The sequence below is a fragment of the Chelonoidis abingdonii genome, chromosome 4 (genome assembly GCF_003597395.2).
Source record: "Chelonoidis abingdonii isolate Lonesome George chromosome 4, CheloAbing_2.0, whole genome shotgun sequence".
Classification (NCBI taxonomy): domain Eukaryota; kingdom Metazoa; phylum Chordata; order Testudines; family Testudinidae; genus Chelonoidis; species Chelonoidis abingdonii.
This window is the reverse complement of record NC_133772.1, coordinates 14,088,877-14,113,658: the sequence shown is the minus strand read 5'-3', so window position 1 is coordinate 14,113,658 and position 24,782 is coordinate 14,088,877. Positions and strand designations below refer to the sequence as shown.

The 24,782-nt window shown below is 43.2% G+C and overlaps 1 protein-coding gene across 1 annotated transcript; it reads right to left on the bottom strand.

Moving 5' to 3' along the window:
* Positions 1-3: 3 nt before the first annotated feature.
* Positions 4-24,782, bottom strand: EIF2D (eukaryotic translation initiation factor 2D). The gene is made up of 15 exons (XM_032792536.2): positions 24,520-24,782; positions 21,770-21,960; positions 20,893-20,976; positions 16,746-16,836; positions 14,305-14,412; positions 10,959-11,239; positions 7,814-7,931; positions 6,771-6,816; positions 5,598-5,701; positions 3,076-3,234; positions 2,336-2,425; positions 1,876-1,971; positions 1,218-1,338; positions 380-554; positions 4-273 (listed from the first exon to the last, which is right to left on the bottom strand). The coding sequence occupies exons 1-15, from the start codon at positions 24,573-24,575 to the stop codon at positions 203-205; spliced, it is 1,791 nt and encodes a 596-aa protein (XP_032648427.1). The 5' UTR covers positions 24,576-24,782; the 3' UTR covers positions 4-202.

Below are 24,782 nucleotides of genomic sequence, written 5' to 3'. Positions count from 1 at the left end.
ATGTTCAAGATGACATTTGAGAGTTTTATTTTAAAAAATTTGAACAGCTGAAGCAATTACATTCTTTGGATGAAATCTTGGTCACGTGAAAGTCAAAAGCAAAACTCCTATCGACTTAAATGGGGCCAGGATTCCACCCTTCAGCCAGAGGCAGAACTGGTTATAAATAATGAAATTTGAATACTTCTTACACTAGACATATTTACTTCTTCCGGTTAAGCTTTGGAGCCTTCTCCAGCCCTTGAATATATTTCCGTTGTAGCTGGTATTCCTCTGCAATATAACCAAGAGTCCAACTTAAGTACATCCCAGAGCTAGGTTTTATAATCAAAACATTTACCTTTTATAACTGGCACCATCCATGTCGGCTCAAACTTACCGAGCAGCAGCTTGGCAAGATGGTTGATTTGGTTGCCTTGGATCTGGACCTGGACTCTGTCCTTTGCCCCAGGTAGTGAGTTAATAGTGGCGCTGGCCTGTACTCTTTGCTGGAGAGTGGTGGCAACTAATTGCGGGTCTAGGCCATACAGTTCAAGATTCTTAATAATGGTCACCTGTGGATTTTAGCCATTGTCACAAGATTTTTCACTTCATGGATTAACACCACCTACACAGCAGCAGTCATGACTCTGTCCTGCTTTTCTGATTAGAACTGGGCACTAAGGGTTTCTCCATTAGTGTCATGTCGTAGGCTCATGTACAAAATCTCGGACTGATTCAGTACAATCTGTTCTAATTTATAACCCCTCTCCACACACACACATGAAAAGCATAGCTGCAGCCAAAATATCGAAGAATTTCCCTCACAAACTATCATTTGTTTGCACTTAAACACAATGTGATGTGCTTGACATTCCAGGGTCTTTAGAAAACATGCTTGATGATTTCTGTGCCAGGGCTAGGTTAAGAATTTTAACATTTTTAATGCACTCTAATCCTTGGAGTTCTAACCTGCAGGATTGAGTGACAGCTGGTTCTTGTTAGCACAGAACTACACCAGAGTCCTGGGCCAAGTTGTAGCAGTTTCCCAGCTGACCAGGCTACTGTGACAACGCCCCCCCCCCCCACCACCACCACTTCTCCTCCACAAACAGCAAGACTGGCTACGCAGAAGCCCCAAACTCCAGCAAGGTCTGTCCTAAAAGTGCTGAACAGCTCCAGCATGGACTAAGAGGGGTTAATTGTCCACACCTCTTCCCTATCATCTCTGGCTTTACCTTTTTATTCGATGATCTCTGTGCTATGGTTATGTCAATGGGATCAAGGTTTCCTTTCCTCACAATGGGTTCATGTCCAAAAAACGTCACCTGGTGGTAAGGCTGCAGTTGTTCCAGACACCTGAGAAAGGTAATGGCTTGAGTTTAGTTTGTCAGATACAGGAGGATGGACAAGATCTTTTTATTAAATCTGGGATCCCACAGATATGTAGACCATAGGAGTGATCATGGGTCTTAAGTTCTGAACACGTTTAAGGCCATTCTAATATAAATGTAAGGATGTGTCGGAGGACAGATGTATAGTGTGTGTGTGTGTGTATGTACATAGATTGCACGTACAGAACTAGGTTCTGGTAGACTTGCCTTGTGAATGCTTATCAGAAAAGTTATCCATTTTTAAATATTACATTTTTAGGTTACTATCATTTGCAAAGTGGCAAGAGGAGAAAGAAAGAATGGAACTTACACTTCCTTAGCAATATCTACTAAACTCATTACAAATTAAGGTTTATTTGTAGATATTTTTATGTTGACAATAAGGAAGCCACTGCCTGCTTCAGGGCTTAGAGTTAGACATGGCTTTGCATCATGTAGTAGTCTTAAGTGCTAACTCTGAATCTTTGCAAATGTTAAAGCAGAGTCATGAAACATGAGTCACCTGCTCAGGAGATCATCCCATTTGAGCTTTGAGATCTTGTCTTGCTCCCATTTATCCAACAGGCAGTCGCACAAGATTGGATTCACCTTTACAAAGCTGTAATAAAACAAGCTAATTAGATATGAGCCTGCCCCATATCTTCCCAGCTACGTGAAAATAGAGCCTATGTTCTCTGCCAAGCATGCCACCATTTGTCATTGTTTTCATGACCTGCTTGTGAGTAATGGTGGATTTAGTTCAGCTCCTTAACAGGTGGTGACTGATTAACTTAAACACTCCACTGGCCTCCACACAAGTCCAGTGCACTTGTGCTGTAGTTTGGTTACACTGACCAAACTACATGTAAATTTTCTTAAATATTCCTTGCTACTCAAACAGATTTTCAATAAATTAACCTTTTGCACTGCACTCAGCTTGACTAGTGAAAATAGATGCATAAATAAGATTCACTTCTACTCACTTCTTGTTTGTTTCATCAACCAACTCATTAGTCTTTACATAGCTGATGATGATATTTCTCACATCGCTGCTGGAGAGGATGCTGCCTTTCCTATAGGAGGAGGAAATCGTTACTATGTTGCATTAAGAAATCAGATGTTCATATTAACATTTGGTACTTCTAGAATAGCTTGTATTCTGAGTATCACAGGCTGCCACCATGGGCTGTTTAAATTACAACATGCTGCTCCAGCCCTGAATTGGGGGCACAACGGTATCTTAAGTCACCTCCGTCCCCACCTTGGGCTGAAAATTGTGCAGCATAGAATCTCACCCCAGAGGGGATAACAAGGCAGTTGTTTAACAGTACATGACAATTCTTCTCCTAAACTGCTGTGTAGTCAGGTAGAACACACTGTATCCTCTTGAAAATTCAAAGGGAGCTGACATAAGTAGACTGTAAATACCTGATCTGGAATTTGGCCAGCTCACCTGAGTTATCACACCTGTGCTAAGACATTGTCTGGTGACTAGGCATCAGGGCCTCAGTTGTTCCTCTCATCCCAGCTATGTCACCAGCAATAGCCAAGTGCTCCTAACAGCATGCTCTGACATCGCTTCAATACTGAGCAATGGAAGGTGCTGACCACTTAACTGTCACCATTCCCTTTAGCACCTGGCATAGGTCTTCCCTCTAAATCTCCTATCTGAATGCTGGCTTAGCAGGACAATTATGTTTTATCCTATCTTCCTAGCACTTACTTGTGTCCTGACTCTTGGAAAAGTGGAGCCATTTTGGCTGAGACACCATAGAGTGGTATGATTTCAGGAGCATGGTACAGCTGCTCTCCGTCTCCACATTTACTCTCTGGGGCAGTTGACACAGCAGAGAACACTTCAGGGACAACAAATGACCTAATGCTGAAATGCAATAGGGAAAACAGGGAGCTCAGTTTCACAATTGTTTCCTGGGTGAGAAAGTATTGGTGACAGTTTAGCTCTTACATTAACCTCCAGCTTCCCAGCTGTGTAATAGTCTTCACACAACAGACACTCTGGTCCCCACCCTCTCTCTGGTTTCCTGTCTACACACAACAACTGGCTACAGATGCAGGCCTGGCTGATGCACCTGACTCTAGCATCCTCTGTAGGGTGCCTGATTTTAAGAACTAGCAGCAATGGGCAGGATTTTAAATCAGGAGGTAAAAAAAGGGTTTGGATTGCACAAGGATCCTGACTTGCCCTGCTAATACCCAGCACAGCTCCTCACCCCACGCTTGGGTCCTAGACTCCAGAACAGTTTCCCAGTTACTTGAAACAGACGCTGTTTTAAAGCGAGAGAACCGAAGTGGCTTCAGGTACTAACCTTCCCCTTAATCCCAATGCCAGTTTTGTGGCGTTTACAATTGTATTTTCCTTATTCCTTTTTCAATTTTCTCCCCCTTTTTCTGTATGAAAAATATACCCCCCCCCCACACACACACAGGTGAAAGTGACTGTACATGAATTGCAACCAAATACCCAAAGCGTACTAAAGAGGTAGAAACTTTTTCCTCTAATCTCTTGCTGTAAAAGGTTTAGGGGGGCACTTATAGCAACATCTGTCCATGTGATTTAAGAATATCCATATTGACAAAAATATCATCATTGCTGAAGTGCTGCAATCCCTACTAGGTAAAAGTAAAATCTCAGACACACAAGTGTGGCACTTTAAAGTAGATGGTGTTCAGACAGACAACTGGGAAATGACCAGTTTTGAAAGAGGAGGACACAACAAGAGAGACCAGGAAACATCAGGGGCAAGTGCTGAATTTCAGTCTGCTAAATAAATATGCCAAGTCTCAGCTAAACAGAGCTCTGTTCTTGCTTCCCAGCATCAGAGACTGCAGCCCTGGATCCTGTACTTGGAGGTAAAGAGACTTGGTGAGTTGCAGGTTTGGTCTGTTAGCAGCTCATGTCTGGGGTTTTAGACTCCTAAACAGTGCAGGTGAGACACCCTGTTTGTTAGCATCTCTGGGAGGAGCATAAGGCTTGAACCCCTAGGTCTTCAATCAGACCCAATGTTTGAAGTCTGAGTAATGCATAGGGGTGGACCTAAGCAATGACAATTAGTATTTAAATCAATTGCCAGGTGAACTCCTGAGCAGCAACAGTGAGGGGGTGGTCCTCCTTTAGGGATGGTGCTACACCACAAGGAAACAACTGTGGTAACTGCCTTGGATGCACTATGTTTTCCTTTCTGCCACACACACAAGATTTCTGATGCATGAAGTACAAGCCAGTGAACATGCTGGAGAAGAGACATGGTCTAGAAGTGCAAATTCCAACACTGCATCGCATTCAATAAAATATTTTAGACAACCTGCATGCAGGGTGTGCAATTCTGATGTCCACAATTTAATGAGGATGTTGAAAAATTGGAAAAGGTGCAGAAAAGAGCCATAAAAATTATTCAAGAGCTGCAGAAAATACCTAACAGTGAGAGAGACTGAGCTCAGTCTGTTTAGCTAATCCAAAAGATTGAGATGACTTGATGAGCATCTCTAAGTACTTTCATGGGGAGAAAATACCAGGTACTAAAAGACTTTTTAATCTGGTGGAGAAAGGCAGAACAAAAGTCAATGGCTGTCAGCTGAAGCCAGACAAATTGAAACTGGAAATAAGGCACAAGTGTTTACCAGAGCATGTGATTAGCCACTGGAACAAACTACAAAGGGAAGTAGTGGATTCTCCATCTCTTGAGGTCCTCAAATTAAGACTGGATGAATGCCCTTCTGGAAAACAGGCTTTAGCCAGACAAGTTATGAAACTCAATAATGGGATATCTGGGTGAAATTTAATAGCTTGTATTATCCAGGGGGTCAGAAGGAAAGCCTTAATGGTCCCTTCTGGCCTTAAACTATCAAATCTATAGTAACAGCACTTGGTGTGGCTCTCATCTAAATGTGTCACTTTACAATCAAATCTCACCCTTGTGAAGCAGACATGTTAGATGAAGCTCTGTGACTCAGTTTCCCCATCTGTAAATTGGGGATGATGTTACTTATCTCCTGTGTAAAGTGCTTCATAGGAGCTTGGGTGGACTATTTTACACTGTACAAGACCCCTACATAACAGTTTAGGGCAAGTAAAGAATATAAGGGTCATTTAAATGGGGAATTGAGGTAGACAGACAGACTACCTGAGGTGAAATTTGGTTGCCATCCCTAACTCATATGAAAAAAGCAGTGAGATCACAACATTTTACATCACTACCAACTTCAGTGTCATTTATAACAACTTACTCAGCGTGTTTCCAGTCTATATCCACTATACTCTCCACCCCTTTGTTCAGCTCCTTCACTTGTACAATCTTCTGCTGCTGCATGTACTGCAGGAACTTGGAGAGCTGAAGAGGAAACATCAGGCACATTGAAATTTGTGTTCATGCTGCCAATGAGCCCAAGCCATCCAGTCTCCGCTTTGGGAGCTGCACAATCATCTCAGTAAGTCAGTCACAAAACCGACTTACATTTATGGTAAGTCCTCAGCTCCATAAATGTAACAACCCCATGGAAGTATTTTGCATGCTCAGTGCAGTCTAGGATTGAGGGCAAGACACCAAGGATTCCATTACTGGCTCTGCAACTGATTTGTTTTGTGACCTTCTTAGGGCCACCTACTACTCCCAGCTGACAACATTTTAATTCCTTGCTCTAGTCTATGAGAGATCAGCTGCTAAGATCATGTTAGCACTGAAGAGGAAAACAGGATCAGCTTGCAGTTAAGGCACTGAAAAGGGACTCAAGGAGATCTGGGTTCAAATTCCCACCTCTGTGACAGACAGTGTGTGACCCTGGGCCAATCACTGCTTCTCTTTGTGGCTCAGTTTCCTGTCTGTAAAACAGGAATAATCAGACTTTCTAAGGGCTTGTCTACACTTGAAATGCTATAGCAGGATAGCTGCAGCATTTCAGTGTAAACATTGCCTACACCGACTGGTGGGGTTGTCCCACTGACACAGGTAATCCCACTCCCCGAGAGGCAGTAGCTACATCAACAGAATAATTCTTCCATCAACCTAGTGATATCTACACTGGGAATTAGGTCAGTTTAACTACACCACTCAAGTGTGGATTTTTCACACTTCTGAGCAACACAGTCAAGCTGACTTAACTTTCTAGTGTAGACCAAGCCTAAATGCCTTGTCTGTGTATGGACAGTACCTAGCAAAATGGATCCCCAGTTTTGATTGGTGTTCCCCTAATACAAAATAGTATAGACAGAGCTAGCAATATTTGATTGACCCATACAAATGATTTCAGGACAAGTTAGTCTACCAAGGTGATACTAAACAAGTGATGAGAGAAAATAATACAATCCATGTCTTTGGGAAGGGCTTCTTTACGAGGGGGCCTAAGAACTTTACCAGGTTTTTTTTTTTTAAATATACAAATGTAAATATCAAGAAATCTCACCTTCTTGTAGCTTGATTTCTTTATGTCTAATTGTTGTCCTTCTGGGCTACAAACAGATTAAACAATTAAACCTTTAAGATGCAACAAATAGCTGGAACCAAGGAAAAATATTTGATGTTTGGCAAGATTAACAATAAATGCAGTTTTCAAGAGTCTCTGTGCTAAAAGCTTCTTAGTGATGTTAATATGAATTGCACATGGGAAAGTAGATTTAAATGTTGTATTTGAGATAATGGAGTCTGTTTTGTAATTGACAGAGGCAATGCTGATATTCCAGTGTGTTAGGTGTAACACCACCAAGGGCATGTCTGTAATATACAGTGGTTTCCTATCTTTTTTCTGCCAAGGCCCCATTGGCATCTGACTAACCTTCCCAAACCCCTTTCAGTTGTTAGACATAAGTTTCATGATCTTATTTTTTTTCTGTTAGCTTAGTTTATTATTTATTTTAAAAATAGACTCAAAGGAACCAGAAGTAAACAGTCTGCAGTTATTACATCCCCCTTATTTTCACATAAACTACGATTTGTGGTGTAGTCCTGAATGGGCACTACCAGAATGCCCCCACTGGCATGATCTCTCACACATGGTGTGTGCAAGGTCATGGTCCACAGACAATGCTATGTTGAGAACAAAATAGCATCCTCCATGGAGCAGAAGTGTTGGAATGCTGTTCTGACCCCACTGCAGTACTCCTCATAGGACATACTCACCCCCCATAACCCATGGCAGAACCCCAGCGGGCCAGGAACCCTACTTTGGGAGCCACTGATAGTGTTTTTAAACTTGAACTAATTGCCAATGGCTATTTGAAGAGGGAAACTGAGGGAGACAATCCTGAAATAAACACTTGCAAAGTCCAGGGTAGGATGTATAAACTTGTTAGCCAACTTGAGTTGATTGGCAATCAAATGAATTGAACTCTAGCGTAAACATTCACCATAAACACTTGAATTACATGAAAGGCAGCAGCTTCATCCTAAATATCTCACTGTCCCACAGCAATTTCATTTAAACCCACAGATGGTCGTCTTACCACATACCAGCATGAGAACATATGGTTGCGCAGAAAGGTGCTGGTCAGTAGAGGGAGCTCTGACTTCTTCACTTTACATTTTAAGGCATGAAAAAAACATTGATGCAGTAACTCATCCATTCGATCTGTAGAAACACAAACATTTCTCACGGGCCTCTGTGCAGAAAGGGAAATCGTGCTCACAAGAATGATTTCTCATTCATCTAGACCTTTATTTTTGTATTGGTTCCTCTGAGTTTGCACCTTACAATGTTAAATCACTTTGATTTACACCAGGGGCGGCTCTAGGTATTTTGCCACCCAAGCATAGCAGGCAGGCAGGCTGCCTTTGGTGGCTTGCCTGCGGGAGGTCCCCAGTCCCACGGATTTAGCAGCATGCCTGCGGGAGGTCCGCTGAAGCCACGGGACCAGCAGACCCTCCACAGGCATGCCGCCGAAGGCAACCTGCCTGCTGCCCTTGCAGCAACCAGCAGAGCCACCCCACCCCCCCGCCCCTTCGTGGCTTGCCGCCCCAGGCACGCACTTGGCATGCTGGTGCTTGGAGCCGCCCCTGATTTACACACTACCTTCACCACATCTAAACAGCAAGACTGAGAGCCAGGGTCTTGTACATTCTAATCCTAGTGCTGATACCAACTCTCTGCTGTGGGCTTGGGATAGTCATTTAACCTCCCTTGTGCCCAAGGTTTCCCCATCTCTAAAATAAGGATAATAGTGTTCACCTCCTACTCTCCCCCTCTCCAGGGTTTTATCTAGATTAAAGTAGGAAGATCAAAGGTCTAAGAGTTATTATGAAGTGGAACTGAGTCTAATGATATAAATTTGTTTTAAACACAATTTCTTTTAAGATATCATAGGCCGAATTCTGACTTTCACTCTTATTGCCTAGCCGTACTGCAGCCTGTTAAAACAGGGAGCCACTTCTCAGACTTCACTCAGGTGAGTTGTTTTCCCTCTGTGAACTTGGGCACATGGAGCCTGCAATCCTTTGAAAACCACTTTCCCAAAGTGGTTTGTTTGCAGTGCACTGTCAGTGTGGCATTTACATAGATCATTTCTACAGAGTGCTGCTTCTAGTTTAAGATGCCAAAAATGGCACTCCTGACTAACAAGGAATTAATGTTTTGATCCCAGAAAGGGACACTTATTGTAAGACGTGCTCCAGAAAAGCCTCACACCAGGCAACTTTTGCTCAGGGGAAGCAGCTTTTACAAATATGGATCTTTTGGCTGAAATTCTCAGTTTATAAAGTGTCCAGTCCCAGAGAAGTTTTTCCTTCCTCATGGGATACTGGAATCCCTTACATCTGAGACCAGCTTGGCTGCAAAATTATTAGCAGCTCCCCCTGTAGGCCCATCTTGGGCTCACCTTATCTACTCAAGAGGTAAGTGTCTCTTTCTTTAAGCACTGGAATGGGTTACCCAGGGAGGTGGTGGTGGAACCTCCATCCTTAGATGTTTTTAAGGTCAGGCTTGACAAAGCCCTGGCTGGGATGATTTAGTTGGGGATTGGTCCTACTTTGAGCGGGGGGTTGGACTCATGACCTACTAAGGTCCCTTCCAACCCTGATAATTCTATATTCTTTTTATCACCCACTTTGGCAACATTTGTGAAGCTTGTCATGCCAAAAAACCTCACTGAATTGAATATTATCATCTATACCATGTCATGAACTACAATACTTGAACACTAAGTTTTCTGCAGTATGCCAGAGGGTGCTTTCTAAAGCACACCATCACCCAAGGTATCCTTTGAGCATGGAACCTTCAGCGCTACTCCCACAACAATTACATTTAGTTTAATTCATAAATCTCTCAAAGCACTTTAACAAAGATAAGTATCTTTATCCCCATTATACAGATGGGGAAATTGTGGGCAATTCACTTCTCCTTACACCTCCGTCACGTGTTAGGTGAGTGGCAGAGCCAGCAACAGAATCCACATCTCCTCTCAATTCAATGCTCTAATCACTTAAACGCATCTCATAACACAAGCAGAACCAAAAGAGGGAAGTTTTGGTACTATACTGAAAGACAGTCACGTTGTCAGCTCCAGTAGCTTAGGCAAACCAGTTCCCTAGAGCCCAGACCACACAGCTTGCTGAGAACCTTCACCTCACTGAAGCCAAGGAGAATTCAGCCCACCGAGACACATGCTCAGTAGCTAAGGCATGAGGCTGCTGCTGAATTGCTGCCTGTCCATCAACTAACAGGCAAATCCTTGGGACAGCCAAGAGACTGAACATAAGAACAGCCATACTGGGTCAGACCAAAGGTCCATCTAGCCCAGTGTCCATCTTCCGATAGTGGCTTCAGAGGGAATGAGCAGAACAGGTAATAATCAAGCGATCTATCCCATCACTCATTCCCAGCTTCTGAAAAACAGGCCAGGGCACCATCCCAACTAATAGCCCCTAATGGATCTATTCTCCATGAATTTATCTAATTCTTTTTTGAAACTGGTTATAGTCTTGGCCTTCACAACATCCTCTGGCAAAGAGTTTGATGGCTGACTGGGCGTTGTGTGAAAAAAATACTTCCTCTTGTTTGCTTTAAACCTGCTGCCTATTAATTTCATTTGGTGACTGCTAGTTCTTGCATTATGAGAGTAAATAACACTTCCTTATTTACTTTCTCCACACTAGTTATGATTTTATAGACCTCTATCATCTCCTCCCTTAATCGTTTCTTTTTCAAGCTGAAAAGTCCCAGTCTTATTAATCTCTCCTCCTACAGAAACTGTTCCATACCCCTAATCATTTTTGTTACCCTTTCCTGAACCTTTTCCAGTTCTAATGTATCTTTTTGGAGATGGAGTGACCACATCTGCATGCAATATTCATGGAATACTCAGTGAGGAAAGGGAGGTGTTTATAGGTCAGCATGATACCCAAGGAGCCACATTACACGCACAATGATTTCTGTATGAGTGCCCTGGCTCACAGCAGTCACTACAGGGCTTTTCAAAGGATTGCAGGCTCCGTGTCCCTCCACAGTTCAAGAACTGGGCAGCCGCTCTCAGTACAAGCTGAAGTATATGTAAGGCTTGCTACAGCTATTCAAGTAACAGGAACACATGGGAATCTAATACAGAAGTGACAGCTACATAAGATCACAGACACACAACTTGGTTTCATTTTCATGCTGTAGTACCTTGTGGAGTTCTGCCATCTTCCATTTCTGGCTGAAACTCAGCGATATCTTCAGCCATTTCTGCAGCTCCAGTCTCACTGGGTTCCTCCTCCATCAGCCTTGCACAACCATCTCCCTCCTGCAGGCTCAAATTGCCAATGTCCATTTGTAGCGACGGGGCAATGCAGAGGTTGCTGTCAAGCTCCAGTCCCTTCTCGTCATCGTCACCAGTGCTTTCCAACTCCGCAGGCTCTGCTACCAAGGGAGCTATTGTGGGTGGGTAAGACTTGTCTCCAAATCCCCTTTAAAAATAACAAAAACCATAACGCCGCTTTATTGATGGTTCTTTACTCTCTTGATATAGGATGGTTCCCCATATAGTTGTGAAGCATCCTGTGCTGAAAAACCTGGCCAGTCCCAGCTAACTGTTACAAAATCATGGAGCTAGAAAAATACAGATCCATCAAGTGATGAAGAATCCACCACATGCCTAGGTAAGTAAGTTGTTCCCCTGGTTAATTACCCTTGCTGTGAGAAGTCTGTACCTTATTTCTAGTCTGAATTTGGCTTCTAGCCATTGGGACTCATTCATTTAGCAGACAAAGGCATAGAGTCCTTTATTTTCAGAAATCTCCTCCCCAGATAGGTACTTCTAGGCTCATCAAGCCACTTCTTATCTTTCTTTTCCATAAGCTAAGTAGGCTGAACTTCTGAAGCCTCTCACTATAAAGCGGGTTTTTCAGCCGATGGGGTTTTTGGTGTTTTGCAGCTACTAGCCAGCCCAAAAGCAGGCCAGTCAGGATCCCAGGTCCACTGAGACACAACTTGTCATTGCCAAGCCTACAGCACATCATGCTTTTGCTGTCCCCAAATACTCCATTTTGATTGTTAAACCCCTTTGGGTGAAACTGGTGCCCATGATAAGCACCAGACTGTTAGTCCAGGAGGCTCAAATCCTTTGTTTATCCACACAACAGGAATAACACAATCAGCAGCAGTGCAAACTTCTCTCACACCATGCCTTAACTCTAATCGGTGGCTTTGTCCTACCAGAGCCGAGAGGGTAGTGGAGTCTCCATGGCTCATTCAGGTCTGGGCCTCCCACCTGTAACTCGGAACAAGGAGGACAGCTAGTGCCAGGCGGGATGGCAGTTTTGTGATAGGCGTACTTGAATGTCAGGGACTGGATTGCGACACATCCATGTCCAATTCATCTCATGTAGGCCGAACAGCCATCCAATGGCATTACATTTTGATCCCAGCTGACCTCAGGCCATGGAGCTCTGAAAACAAGCTAGTGGGACACAGACAGGCTCATGCAGGGTTCTAACCAGGGAACACACCTAAAGTACCTCTCTGTGGATACCAGTAAGAGTGAAAGCTATAGTAATCTCCTTCTGCAGAACACACGTTTTATAAGAGAACAGGCTGGGGTGGTGGTTACTTAAAGTCCCAGCAGAGAGTGTTGTCTAGGGAAAATGGGAGTCAAGATTTGGCTATACCTTTTCTTTAAATGAAAATCAGTGCACAGTTAATGCAGAGCAAAACAGTACTAAATTAAGGCAGAGTAACAATGGGCCAAATTGTTCATGATGCAACTCCATTAAGCTCAAAGAAGTTTCACTAGAGAGTTACTTCCAATATCCTGCATTTATGTGCACATGCACATAAAAGGACATCAGGGCAAACTCCTACTCCTGCTAGAAGTAGATGTTAAAATTCTCACAGCGCATGGAATAGACCAAACATCTATTGTTAAAGGTCATCCAAAATCTACCCCTAAACAGTATCCAACTATGTATCTACACTGCCTCTGCTGGGATCTAAACCTTTGGTCTCTTACACTAACTTAAATGGAACAAAGGGGCCCAAAGAGTTAAAGATGTTAACATGACCCAGTCACTAACATTAAGCCCTGTTAAATGAGGTTCAGGATTTGGTATACGGAAACCTCAGATTGATTAGTACCACGACAAACACACCATTAAGAACTCTTTTACTCAAGATACAGAAAATAAAGGAAAACTAGTTAAAATATTTGAAATGTTAAGTACTAAATAAGGCTTTCATTTTAACAACATCCCTTGTTCCCTTTCCCTGGAGAAAGCTTTTAGTGTGTGTGTGTGGGGAAAATCCCCTCTGTTTGATAGTCTCTTAAATGGTATTCAAGATGGTAGCAACTGCCCCTTTGGGGAAATGAGAAGTTAACTGAGATGGGTTGTTGCTGCTAGGGTGACCCGATGTCCTGATTTTATAGGGACAGTCCCAATTTTGGGGTCTTTTTCTTATATAGACTTCTATTACCCCCCACTCCCTGTCCCAGTTTTTCACATTTGTTGTCTGGTCACCCTAGTTGCTGCTATTAAAGCCAACTCTTCTTCCTACAAGACAAACCACCACAAACACACAAAAGGGCAGAGAAAACAACAGCACAGATAGAAAATGCAGCTTCTGTCTCTGGTGCTGACTCTCACTTGCAACCTCACTACTGGAAAAACACAGGTCCATCACCTTGTCTTAGCAGCTACTCCAAATCCTGGCAAACCTGTACCAGTATTGGGCTATTTAAGGCATTGCTTTTAGCTGTCTCTTTTTGGTCATAAGCTTACAGCAGTGTTGCAAAATATGCAGTCTTGGCTGGCTAAGCCAAACTCTTATTAAATAGAAAGAAAAAAGGAGTGGGATAGAAAAGAGAAGAAATACAGTAGGGAAGGAAAAGGACACATTTTGCAAGGGGGTGGAGGATGGCCAAGTTTTGCAACCCAAGTGATATTCAGGAAATAGCTGGAGCCAGTGGAGGTGGCACTAGTCACCTGGCTCCCTCTCTGAGCCAGTATGGTTAGAACATCTCTCAGGATTAGAAATCAGGTGGTCAGAGGTCCCAGGAGATGGTGGGGGTGGCAGCCAAGATAGTGAAGCTTGCGCTAGTAGCCAATTTATTCTATGCCACATCTATCTCTTTAAAGACACAAAAAAGAAGTGGGGGGTGGAATAGCCCATCCCTTCATTATGACATTCACCAATTATGCTTAGTTTCTGACACCCCAATTTTGGCTCATTGATTTTTTTGATTTTAGCTTTTCTTGTTTACCAGGCATGATCTGAACACCATCCTGATTTATAGCAGTAGCCCTTTTGTCCGGACTAATTCAGCCTGCCTGCCTTGCTTTTGCACCTTTTCCTGTCAACATGTGTGGTTGTAGGTTATTGTGGCATTCCATGAACACTCTCGCCTCCCACAGCTGAGCTCACAGTTAGGGTAAATTTGTAGGGCCTATAACAACAACAGGTCCCAGGTAGTATTTCCAATCCAGTACTCACTTACCTCATTTTCTAAGATATACTGTACTCTTGTCTGCACACTCACCATAAGTGATCCATATAAGCATGCAGCACGGTAAAGCCCTTCCCCTTCATTCCGGCAGCCAGCATCTCTGCAGTGGACATGGTAGCGACTCCTACTGCCACCGGGGCTCTGAGAAAACAGTATCAGAACGGGAAATAGCTAAATTTTCATGCTACCTGGAACACACGACTCCTAAGCCACCGTAGCACATTAGCTTTCTTTCGCAATGTCCTTGATAAGGGAGGCTAATTACTATTCTCTGACAGTTTTACACTGAATCTATTCTTCACACTTTGCAATTTCAAGGCATCAGGATACCTTCTATTTTCACCCACTCCTCTCTACTATGCAAGGTCTTCTCCCAATACCGCCCGACATGAATTGTCACTGGACAGCCACCCTTTCTTAACATAATTTTCTTTCTGCTAGAACAGGGGTCGGCAACCTTTCCAAAGTGGTGTGCTGAGTGTTCATTTATTCACTCCAATTTAAGGTTTTGCATGACGGTATACATTAAGGTTTTTAGAAGGTCCCTCTCTCTAAGTCTATAATATATAATTAAACTATTGTTGTATGTAAAACAAATAATTTTTTTGAATGTTTAAGAAGCATCATTTAAAAATTAAATTAAAATGCAGAGCCTCCCGGACCCAGGGCCAGGACCCAGGCAGTGTGAGTGCCACTGAAAATCAGTTTGTGTGCCAACTTCGGCACACGTGCCATATGTTGCCTACCTCTGTGCTAGAAGCTGGGATTGGACTACAGGGGATGTATCACTCAAAAGTTGCCCTGATCTATTCATTCCCTCTGAAGCATCTGGTACCAGACACTGTCAGAAGCAGAGTGGATAAAAATCAGATTGTTTTGATAAAATGCTTTTTGAGGAAAAAACCCATCTAAAGATAGTTTTCATTAAGATACATTATAGCTGAAAAATATCTCATCATGGAATAGGGATTATAAATTCTAGTTCTATAGTATGAGACAATATATTCATGTAATGTTTAAGAAAAGTTTTGTAAATGAGTTCCAATAGTTCATGGATTAGGGACCCAGTTTTATGGGATTCCAGGGGCTTCTGTATAGATTATTTAGGTTAATCCTACCTACCCAATGGGTCTCAGTGCTCAGTCTAGAAGATGGTTAGATCCCAGATGGTTAGTTTTGCGGTTCTCAAACTGTGGATTTGTGTCTCCAGGGATAACATGCTTGTTAACAGCAAAAATGTTTTTTTTTTTATTTCATTTAACGATTTTAGTTTAAAAACAATTTTAACGAAAACAAACCTGATTTTAAAAAAACTTGACTGTTTAAATTCAAACATTAATATGCTTGTTTTATTAAAATATTATGTTTGCTGTTGAAGAAAAAAATCCAGAATACATAACATTGTTGTTTTAGTTAAATAAAACAATGTAAATGTCCATTTGGTGATGTTCTCCTCCTAATACAGCATGGCAAGAAAATCCTCCAAATATTAATGATTAGTCTATTGAACTGGAGACAGTTCACCTCCCAATGACTTCATAAATCTCAGCTACAATTACCTTTGGTAAATGAAATAACCAAACAATCGTTCATTTTCTGTTATAGCTGTAAAACTAATCTGAAAAGTTTTCAAAATAAATCACTTTAAAAATGTAGAGTGTGTACCTTCTAAAAATGAAACCTACATCTATCTCTGAGTTGTGAAGAATACAGATTAAGGTTATAACCACCACCAGGAATTCACTTTTATGTAGAAATCCATGATTAAATCGCGTCTTCCTGACTAGTGATTTAATCATGATTTAAATCATGAATTAAATCAAATCCACTCTGGTCAGAAGACAGGATACCAGGTTAAATAGACCACTGGTCTGACTCAGAATGGGCATTCTTATGTACTGGGTGAGCCAGCTGTCTAACTGCCTTTCTCCTTAGGGGCAGACTAATTTAGAGGGTTGCGAAGAGCACTCAAAACAACATTTGGAAAAAAGCTTTGAACGTACAGGGTTTAGGCATGCTTTTAAATTTGTAAAAGTGTTCTGCTTTCACAAAACAAAAAAACCAATCAACCCACCCCAAGAACACTGGTAAATTCTGTGATCCCTGCCCCCCATACTTCAGAGGAGAAATTAGTCCATTTCCAGGAGAAAAACTGAGCAGAATTTCATTGTTTTATTTAAAATGCTCCTATTTCAAAACACAACCCTCAACATTGAAGAAAAATCTTATGTTTATTTGAACGTTGTGCATTTTATGATTCAAAACCATTCAATTTGCAAAATTTTCCACCAAAAGCGAAATCTGGAGGACACTAATGATTATGCCACAGCAAAGTTGCAAATATTTTTTTGCAGAATTTCCCAAAAATCAGAGTCTGCCTTCATATTTTGTTTCTCCTAATCCCTCTCAAAATCCTCACATAAACACACAACGTTTCTTCCCTCACTGTAAGAGAAAGTATAGATAAATTGTACCTGTTTCCCACCAGGGTGATGGCACAGAGAGTGCCCTGCTGTACCGGAGGGAGACCACAAGATGGCACCATAACTCCTGGTAGCATTAGATCTAAGATAAAACAGTAAAGAGCTATTAGCATCTGCTCTGCTTTAAAGAACAGTTGCAAGCCAGTGACTACCCAGCCACCTCTTCTGCCCCCAGCCCCCTCTTCTGCCCCCAGCCCTTTTGTTATTCAGCAAAAATACAACCCTGGTAACAGCCAAGCACATGCCACGTAAAACACGATCTCCTGTGTGCCCTCTAAGAACACTTTCCAGTTTCCTTCCAGAATTGAGTGGGATAACCGGCCTGATTCAGGGGGGTACTGAGCCACTCTCATGTCCCAAAGGGCACGAGACAAAGCTGAGTGTCTGCTCAGCAACTGATAATGTCAGGGTCAAAGGGACCATTAGGAGGAAGAGGTGAACTCTATGTAAAGGACCAACTGAGTAACTTGGCAGTAAGTTCGTTTGCTACCACAAGGGAAACTAGTCCTGTCCCACCTCGTCCCCACCAGAGGAGCCTGGTTTCTAGCAGAAGACAATGGCTTCCTTCCAGCCATTTTTCTGGTCTCAGACTCAGAATGACATTTTCTAGGCTGACTCGTAACATTTCAGTGCAGTGTGGAAATCAAGTATTTTCCTTAAAATACAGTCCTAACATATCTGTGGTATTTACGCTAAGCAGGTTGATTTTTCATTTCTCTATAAATAACATCACTTCCCTTTTGAGACACACAGGAAAACAGAATTTTCAGAGAACTACAAGGTAAATGATTTGCCCAGGTTCTCAAAGCACATCAGCGGACAAGCATGGAATTAAAACCCAGGAGTCCTGACTCTCAGACCTTCCTTTTCTATCTCACTAGACCAAACCCCTCAAGAACCCAGGAAGCGTCCCTTCCAGGCTCCTGCCCTAAAACCCTTCCAATGCACCAAACAATTCAGCAAAGCAATGGCAGAGGCTGTTAGAAAATCTGCCATGTGCCACTTAGCTTTAAGGCTCAGAGCCAAGGCAATTTTCACTGAGGTACTTTCAAAATTGACTGGCAGGATCAACTTAAACCTAAACTAAACAAGCAAGCCAGAAGCCAGTAGCATAAAACAAGAACTGCTAATGAATGAGGTGCAGCCACCACTTGGGTTACTTACACTTGAAAATACTTCACCCTTCTATACATAATCTAAAGAGTATGGATGGGGAAGGAGCACCTACAAAACCATCTTACCATCCTATTAAAATAGAAACAACACACAGATCCAGAAGAGGCCCATAGGCCCAAATCCAGAAAAGATATTTAAGTTCCAAACTTCGGTTGAAATCAATGGAAGTCAAGAGCCTAAATACCTTTGTGGATCTGGATCACAGCCTCTTATCTAAAACAATCCTGCTGACAAAGGCAAAGCTACTTTGAATCGTGCGCACCGTACAGAGTATTTTCCATATGGAAGAAGATTCCCTTCCCCTAATACCTCTGAGCTGGCCCCTCATCATGGATTCAGAGGTAAAGCCGTCCACCAAAAGCTTCTAATTCTGCACACCGACACTGCAAATGCTGCAAGAAAACAGGGCTCCAACACTCTGCCAGGAGCCCATCCAGTACATTACTGTTAAAAGGCTTCATTCAGCCTGGTTGTTAAATTAAATTACAAAGCAGGAAAACTTTGGGCAGCTAAACTGAGCCCATATATTTAAAATGAGGGTACAGGAAAAGGAGAGTGTTACCAGCTAACCTTTTTCTCCTTAAGCCTCCTAGTAGGTTCTAGCTTCTTCTATAAGCCAGTGCAAGCCCCTGTACTGCCCTCTGAGAGTGCAGAGGTGATTACCTAATTAGCCCCAGCTGGACCAGTCCTCCTAACCTGACAGTGCCTGCACTGAGGGCAGCTGTGACCTTTCCTCTGCACAGGGACACAGTGTTAACCCTCTCCTTGCCAAATACAGCATTGTAACATCTCCCTCCTAGGTTACACAGGTTGCCTGCCTCGGATATTGACCAAGGATGGAGGCAAGGAGCAGGGCTCGACAGTTGAGTGGTCTGATCTGAGTAGACCAGTGGTCCCCAACCTTTTTGTGGCCAGTAGTACATTCATGTTTTCAGAAGAGTGTGGCGGGTGCCAGCAATTTTTCAAGGTTTAATTTGTATTTGAACATTAAATAATACAAAAAACATCATATTAAATATTACATAATATATGAACCCAGAGCAAAGAAAAGCCAGAGAGAAGCCACGAGGACAGAGAACACTGAAGCCTGCAGCCCCGGAGTTCTCTGTCCCCAGCAGGCGCGGGGCCCCAGCTTCTCTCCCCGGCTGGGCACTAGGCGGGCCCCAAGCCTGCCGGGGACAGAGAACACTGGCACCTGCGGCCCCAGAGTTCTCTGTCCCCAGCAGGCGCAGGACAGCAGCTTCTCTTCCCAGCTGGGCAGTAGGTGGGCGCACATAAATGCCCCAGCGGGCACCATGACGCCCATGGGCACCACGTTGGGGACCACTGGAGTAGACACTTCGGAGTACTGCAGGCCCCTCACTCCCCAGCATCATGGATTTTTATACACACACACAGAAGCAAACTCTTTTTTTCCTCTCATTTGCCGCTACAACAGCTTTCATCAAATCTAACACTGCAATATGCATCCAACTCTGGCTCCCAAACTGGGATTGATTTGTGAAATTCCTGGGCAAGGGAAAGAGCAGCATAAAGGTCTCAGCACTGCAGGATGAAGCAAGTAACGTGTCAGAACAGATCTAGCAAATGATGAAGGCAAAAAACACCTGGCTAGATGCTTAGAGCCAAATGAAGAGATAACACAGAGTGGCCCTGCCTTGGCTTTACCATGACAGTTGGCTCCCTGCTCCCAAAATCCAGGCTGCTGCAAAGTCTCACCACCTTTCCAGAGGCTTCTGCATCATTGTCTCTCTGCCTCTCCCCTCTGCTATGATGGCTACTGTCCCCAGGGCCACCCTCTCATCTTGGGCTCTGGCTCAGAGGTCAGTTGAGGCCACCTGGTTGCCAAGGGACACCAGAGACCTAAACCCCACTTTAATCAGCCTCCCTCTCCTACCAACAGGACCTTCTCCATGCAAACAAGGTCACTGCGGGTCAGTGGCTAGGTCCACTCCTCAGCTGTCTCTGTGCCAGGCCACAGGACCAGGGGCTGCTTTCCACACAGGCCCCTCGGCTAGAAAGCAGCAGGCAGCCAAAGCAGAGGGCCTCAAGTGCCACTGCAGCCCTGCTTCCACCTGAGGCAGGCTATGTGGTGGGAGAAAGGCATCCTCCTTCTAAACACACATCCCCACACACGCTGAGAAGACAGCGTTCAGATTCTGATTGGGTTTTGCTTTAAGGTCAAGCCAGGAGTAAGGTTTAAGGTCACACAGCTCTCATGAGCAGTTATGAGATTTCAGCTCAGAATGACATGACTCATGATGCCGAATGGTATCTACAGCAGATTCTGGAAAACCAGACACCCTTCCTGTTCTGGAGCTGACCCACAGCCAAATCACAGGACTGAGTTCAGAGCCAAGGGTTTGAACATAACCCCCACGTGGCATGCATAATCCAAAACATAGGGGGTGGGGGATCAGCTCTGAGACTGCAGCTGGGGCCCATCTCTAACACATGCACACACAGTGGCATCTGCTTATACTGAATTTGGATAGAGATGCCCCCTAAAGCAAAGCAAAATGAAAGCAGCTAAATTGAGTTGCCCTGTGAAAGTTAATCACAACAAATGCTACAGAATGAGGAAACACGTACTTCTAGAGTCCCAGTTAATGGCTGTTAAATCAATACCTTTCTAACCAATGCATGAGGAGAAACAACAGGCAAAATTCCAACTCTAGCACCATCAAATGGGAAGGGTCAATGCATTTGAACAGATTGACCTATATATATTTAGTTCACAAACTGTACTTGTGGAGAATTGGTTTTCCTTTTTAAGGAGACAAAAAACACACCACACTTTCAATGCATCCTTGTGAACAGTGAGTTTCTGCTTTTTTTTTTTAATCTTAAAATCTTGTCCTGCACTAGAAAAATTAGCTTAAAAAGGTACAGATCCAGAAGAATTAATTTCCGAAGGCAACTGACACATGTATCACAAAGTGATGAGTTTTGATTCGCTTACCTGCTCCTCCCGCTAGTCTCTGTAGCACAGGGGGCCATGTTGAGAATGCTGGAAGAAGATCTGGATAGGACCACAGAGTATAAACTGTTCAAAAGGAAACCAATTTTAAAAACATGGCATTACAGATGTCTCTAGCTGTTGCTTCTCCCCAACTTCAAGCCCCTGTAATACAATTACAGCAGCACACCCTTGATTGTAACTAGCCAGATTCTTCTCAACAAATCAGGCTGCACAGCCCAGCAGCATCAAAATAACAAGCCAGTAGCTACTCACAACGAACAAACTAAAATGCTAATGTTTCAGTTTCAAGCTTCCAGTGGATTTTAATAAAGGATGGATAGATGATCTATGGCTATCTTGACACTGCCTTCTTTAAATCAACGATGCTTTGACCTGAATTGTTATAACACCATGGGAGAGTCACTGAGCAGGCAGAGAAAAATGATGGAACAGCATATTGTATCAGGGCAATTCAGTCTTTCACGCACAGAATTCCACATAAAGAAGGTTGAACTTCATACTCATGGCAGTTGTGCCTTACAGTAAGTGGGCCAGAAAGGAAGGATGGTCCGGCAGTAGCCTAGGATCTGGGAGACCTGGGTTTAAGTCCCTGTTCCACCCCAGACTTCCTGTGTGATCCTGGGCAAGTCACCTCTCTGTGCCTCAGTTTCCTATCTGTACAATAGGGGATAATACTGCCCTACATCACAAGGGTATTGTAAGGATAAATACATTAAAGCATGTGAGGTGCTCAGATACTACAGTAATGGTGTATACAAGTACTTTGAATAGATGGGAATGCACAGAACTTGTAGGAGAGTTTTATGTCTGAGAGACAGGAGGGGTTGGGAAAGATATTCTATTTCATGACTCATACCTGTTGGATAGAAGGTTTTCTCCATTTCAAACAGGACCGGGTTCCTGTTGTTGGCATAGACAGTGACTGCATCCCCTTTGTGAGCATACAATTTGACTAAGTTGAGTTCCTCTCTGTTTGGAACAAGTTCTGACAGCTGTTCACTGCTGAGGGCAGGAAAAGCTGCGGCAACATCAGTCCGCAGTTTCCTCCTGTAAAGACAAATCTGTGCTGAGCAAAAGTAAGGTGGTTTTTTTTGTTTGTTTGTTTTAATTTTTTAAAAGGACAGGGTACAGGCAGAGATTAGTCATATCTAAGGAGACATGGGCTCAGGTGGGATCCTAGCTATGCACTGGTTCTCAACCAGGGGAACACAGAGGTCTTCCAGGGGGTACATCAACTCATCTAGATATTTGCCTAGTTTTACAACAGGCTACATAAAAAGCACTAGCAAAGTCCCTACAAACTAAAATTGCATACAGACAAAATGAGAACATAAGCAATTTTTCAGTAACTCTGCTGTGACACGTTTATTCATGTCTGGTTTTGTAAGCAATTAGTTTTTAAGTGAGGTGAAACCAGGGGGTACTCAAGACAAATGAGACTCCTGACATGGGTACAGTAGTCTGGAAAGGTTGAGAATGACTGTGTTCGAGGCATTTAGCTATCCGTTCGTTTCTTATATCTCACTCATGGCACTGGGCGGCAGCAGCGAGGTGGCAGACACTCAGCAGCACTGCTCTAGTGACTGCAGGATCCACTCCCTCTGCTCACCCCCCAGTTCCGTTCACATTTTGCCTTGTGCTCATTCACGTCATACTCCATCTGCTTTGAAGAAGAGCTTCAGCCTGCAACAGTCACAAACAACATACAATTCTACATCAGCAAAGCTGCCAGTGAAAATGCATCTATCTGAAGATGGAGGGCCTGATTCGCTGTTGTCATGAACCTTTGTGGGGTCATTCACACCAGCACAAAGTGGGTGTAAAACGTGAGAAAATCAGACTGGTAGAATTCTACACTCACTTTGCATGGGTGTAGTAACAACACAAATGTACACAGCAATAGTGAACTGGGACCCCAAGCCTTCTTTCGGGTAAAGGCCATTGGTTAACCTAGGCTATGTCTTCACTGCTAAAAAGGTATGTGTTTACTGTGAGATAGCTAACTAACGCAGCTGCCCCTCTGAAACCTGTCTTGAGTCTGTCTCAGCAAAGCCAACTAGGCGTCCTTACCACATGCAGGGTCAGTGCTAACAAGGCCAATTCTATTAAGGTGGATGTGGCCCATTTCCAACAATTGACAATTATCAACAGAGTGAAAATTCTTTTTTGTAGTGACCCAGCCCCTCTCAGTTTTTATTCAGGCCTAATTTGATGGTGTCAAGCTTGCAAATTAATTCCAGTTCTGCAGTTTCTCATTTAAGTCTGTTCTTGAAGTTTTTTTTGTTGAAGAATGGCCACTTAAGTCTGTTATTCAGTGTCCAGGGAGACTGAAGTGCTCTCCTACTGGTTTTTAAATGTTACAATTCTTGATGTCATATTTGTATCCATTTATTCTTTTGCATAGTAGCTGTCCAGTTTGGCCAATGTACATGGCAGAAGGGCATTGCTGGCACATGAAGGCATATATCAGATTGGTAGATGTGCACGTGAACGAGCCCCTGATGGCATGGTTGATGGGGTTAGATCCTATGATGGTGTCTAAGGCAACTCCCATCTTTTCATGTGCTGTATATTTATATCTACCTACTCTATTTTCCACTCCATGCATCTGATGAAATAGGTTTTAGCCCACAAAAGCTTATGCCCAAATAAATTTGTTAGTCTCTAAGGTGCCACAAGGACTCCTCGTTGTTTTAACTCAAGACAGTTACCTCAATGTAAAATCCTAGCAGTGACAAGGCCTGGGTGGTTTTAAAGTACAGAGTAGCTACTCTGTCATCCCCATGTCTCCCACCAAATAAGTTATAGATGTAAAAACGTTTTTTTAATTTTATTTTAACTGAAGATGCCTTCACAGCAAACACTAGTACTGACTGAACTTTGTGAATGCTAGCTTTGTGCTGCAAGGCCCTTCGTGGACTTGGTTAGTCTTATTACAAATATTTAAAGTATGCAGTCCCAGGATAGTATGGGGATGAGGTAATATCTTTAATTGGACCAACTTCTGTAAAGCTCTGTGTAAACTTGAAAGCTTGTCTCTTACCAACAGAAGTTGGTCCAATAAAAGATATTACCTTACCCACCTCATGTTTCAAATACTTTAAGTGTTACTATGTTCACTGCGGCATCATACTAAATATTACAAATAGACTTCCACAGGCTAGCAGAAATACGGTAAGAGAAGTTTTCCTCCTAGAAGAAAGCAAGCCTTCAAAATTTGCCTCGCAACATGACTCAGAAACTGTCACATTATTTAAAGCCCATCTGTTTCACAGCTACTGTGTAAACCTGTCCTTGGGTGCATTCCATCTGGCAACACTTGTATACCAATGCTACAGAAAAAGAATCAACTTCACTTATTTGCAAGGAGCTACATTGCAGACTCTCAGGAATGGCATTTAAGAAATAATAATAAAAAAGCCTCCCCCTCTTGTGATGCAGGATATTGCTGTCTCCTCTTCAGCAAGATGTAAAATCTGACTCGTGCCTCTTAGAAATCGCTCCTATTTAAGCTTGTAACTGCACCTGACTTGAGGAGGCAAATCATGCTAGCCACCCTAAACATCTCACCGTGGGCCTGCAGTGAAATTAACATAACTCACTCACCTATCAGACCCTTTGATGGCAGTGTTGGATTTCACCCTGAAGGCCTTGGAAAACATGATCCACTCCAAAGGGGGGGTGGGCTTCACGCCCTTCGGCTCTGCCCCCAAAACCCTGGCAGGCCGAGAGGCGCTGAGCCAGCCGTGCAGGAGGATGCTAGCTAGGCGAAAGCGTGAGTTAACCCCCGGGATTGCAGCGCTCCTGCTTCATTGCATGGAAACAGCCATGTTACAGTCCTGCAGCAAAAAGAGCCCGTGTGGCAACAC

Bases quoted from the DNA above. Each gene is read 5' to 3' on its own strand.
- EIF2D (XM_032792536.2), bottom strand. From the start codon at position 24,575: ATGTTTTCCAAGGCCTTCAGGGTGAAATCCAACACTGCCATCAAAGGG. The intron at 14,413-16,745 runs GTACAATTTATC...CTGTTTTCTCAG, and splicing joins ATCACCCTGGTGGGAAACAG to AGCCCCGGTGGCAGTAGGAG. The intron at 3,235-5,597 runs GTAAGTTGTTAT...ATTGCATTTCAG, and splicing joins ATAGACTGGAAACACGCTGA to CATTAGGTCATTTGTTGTCC.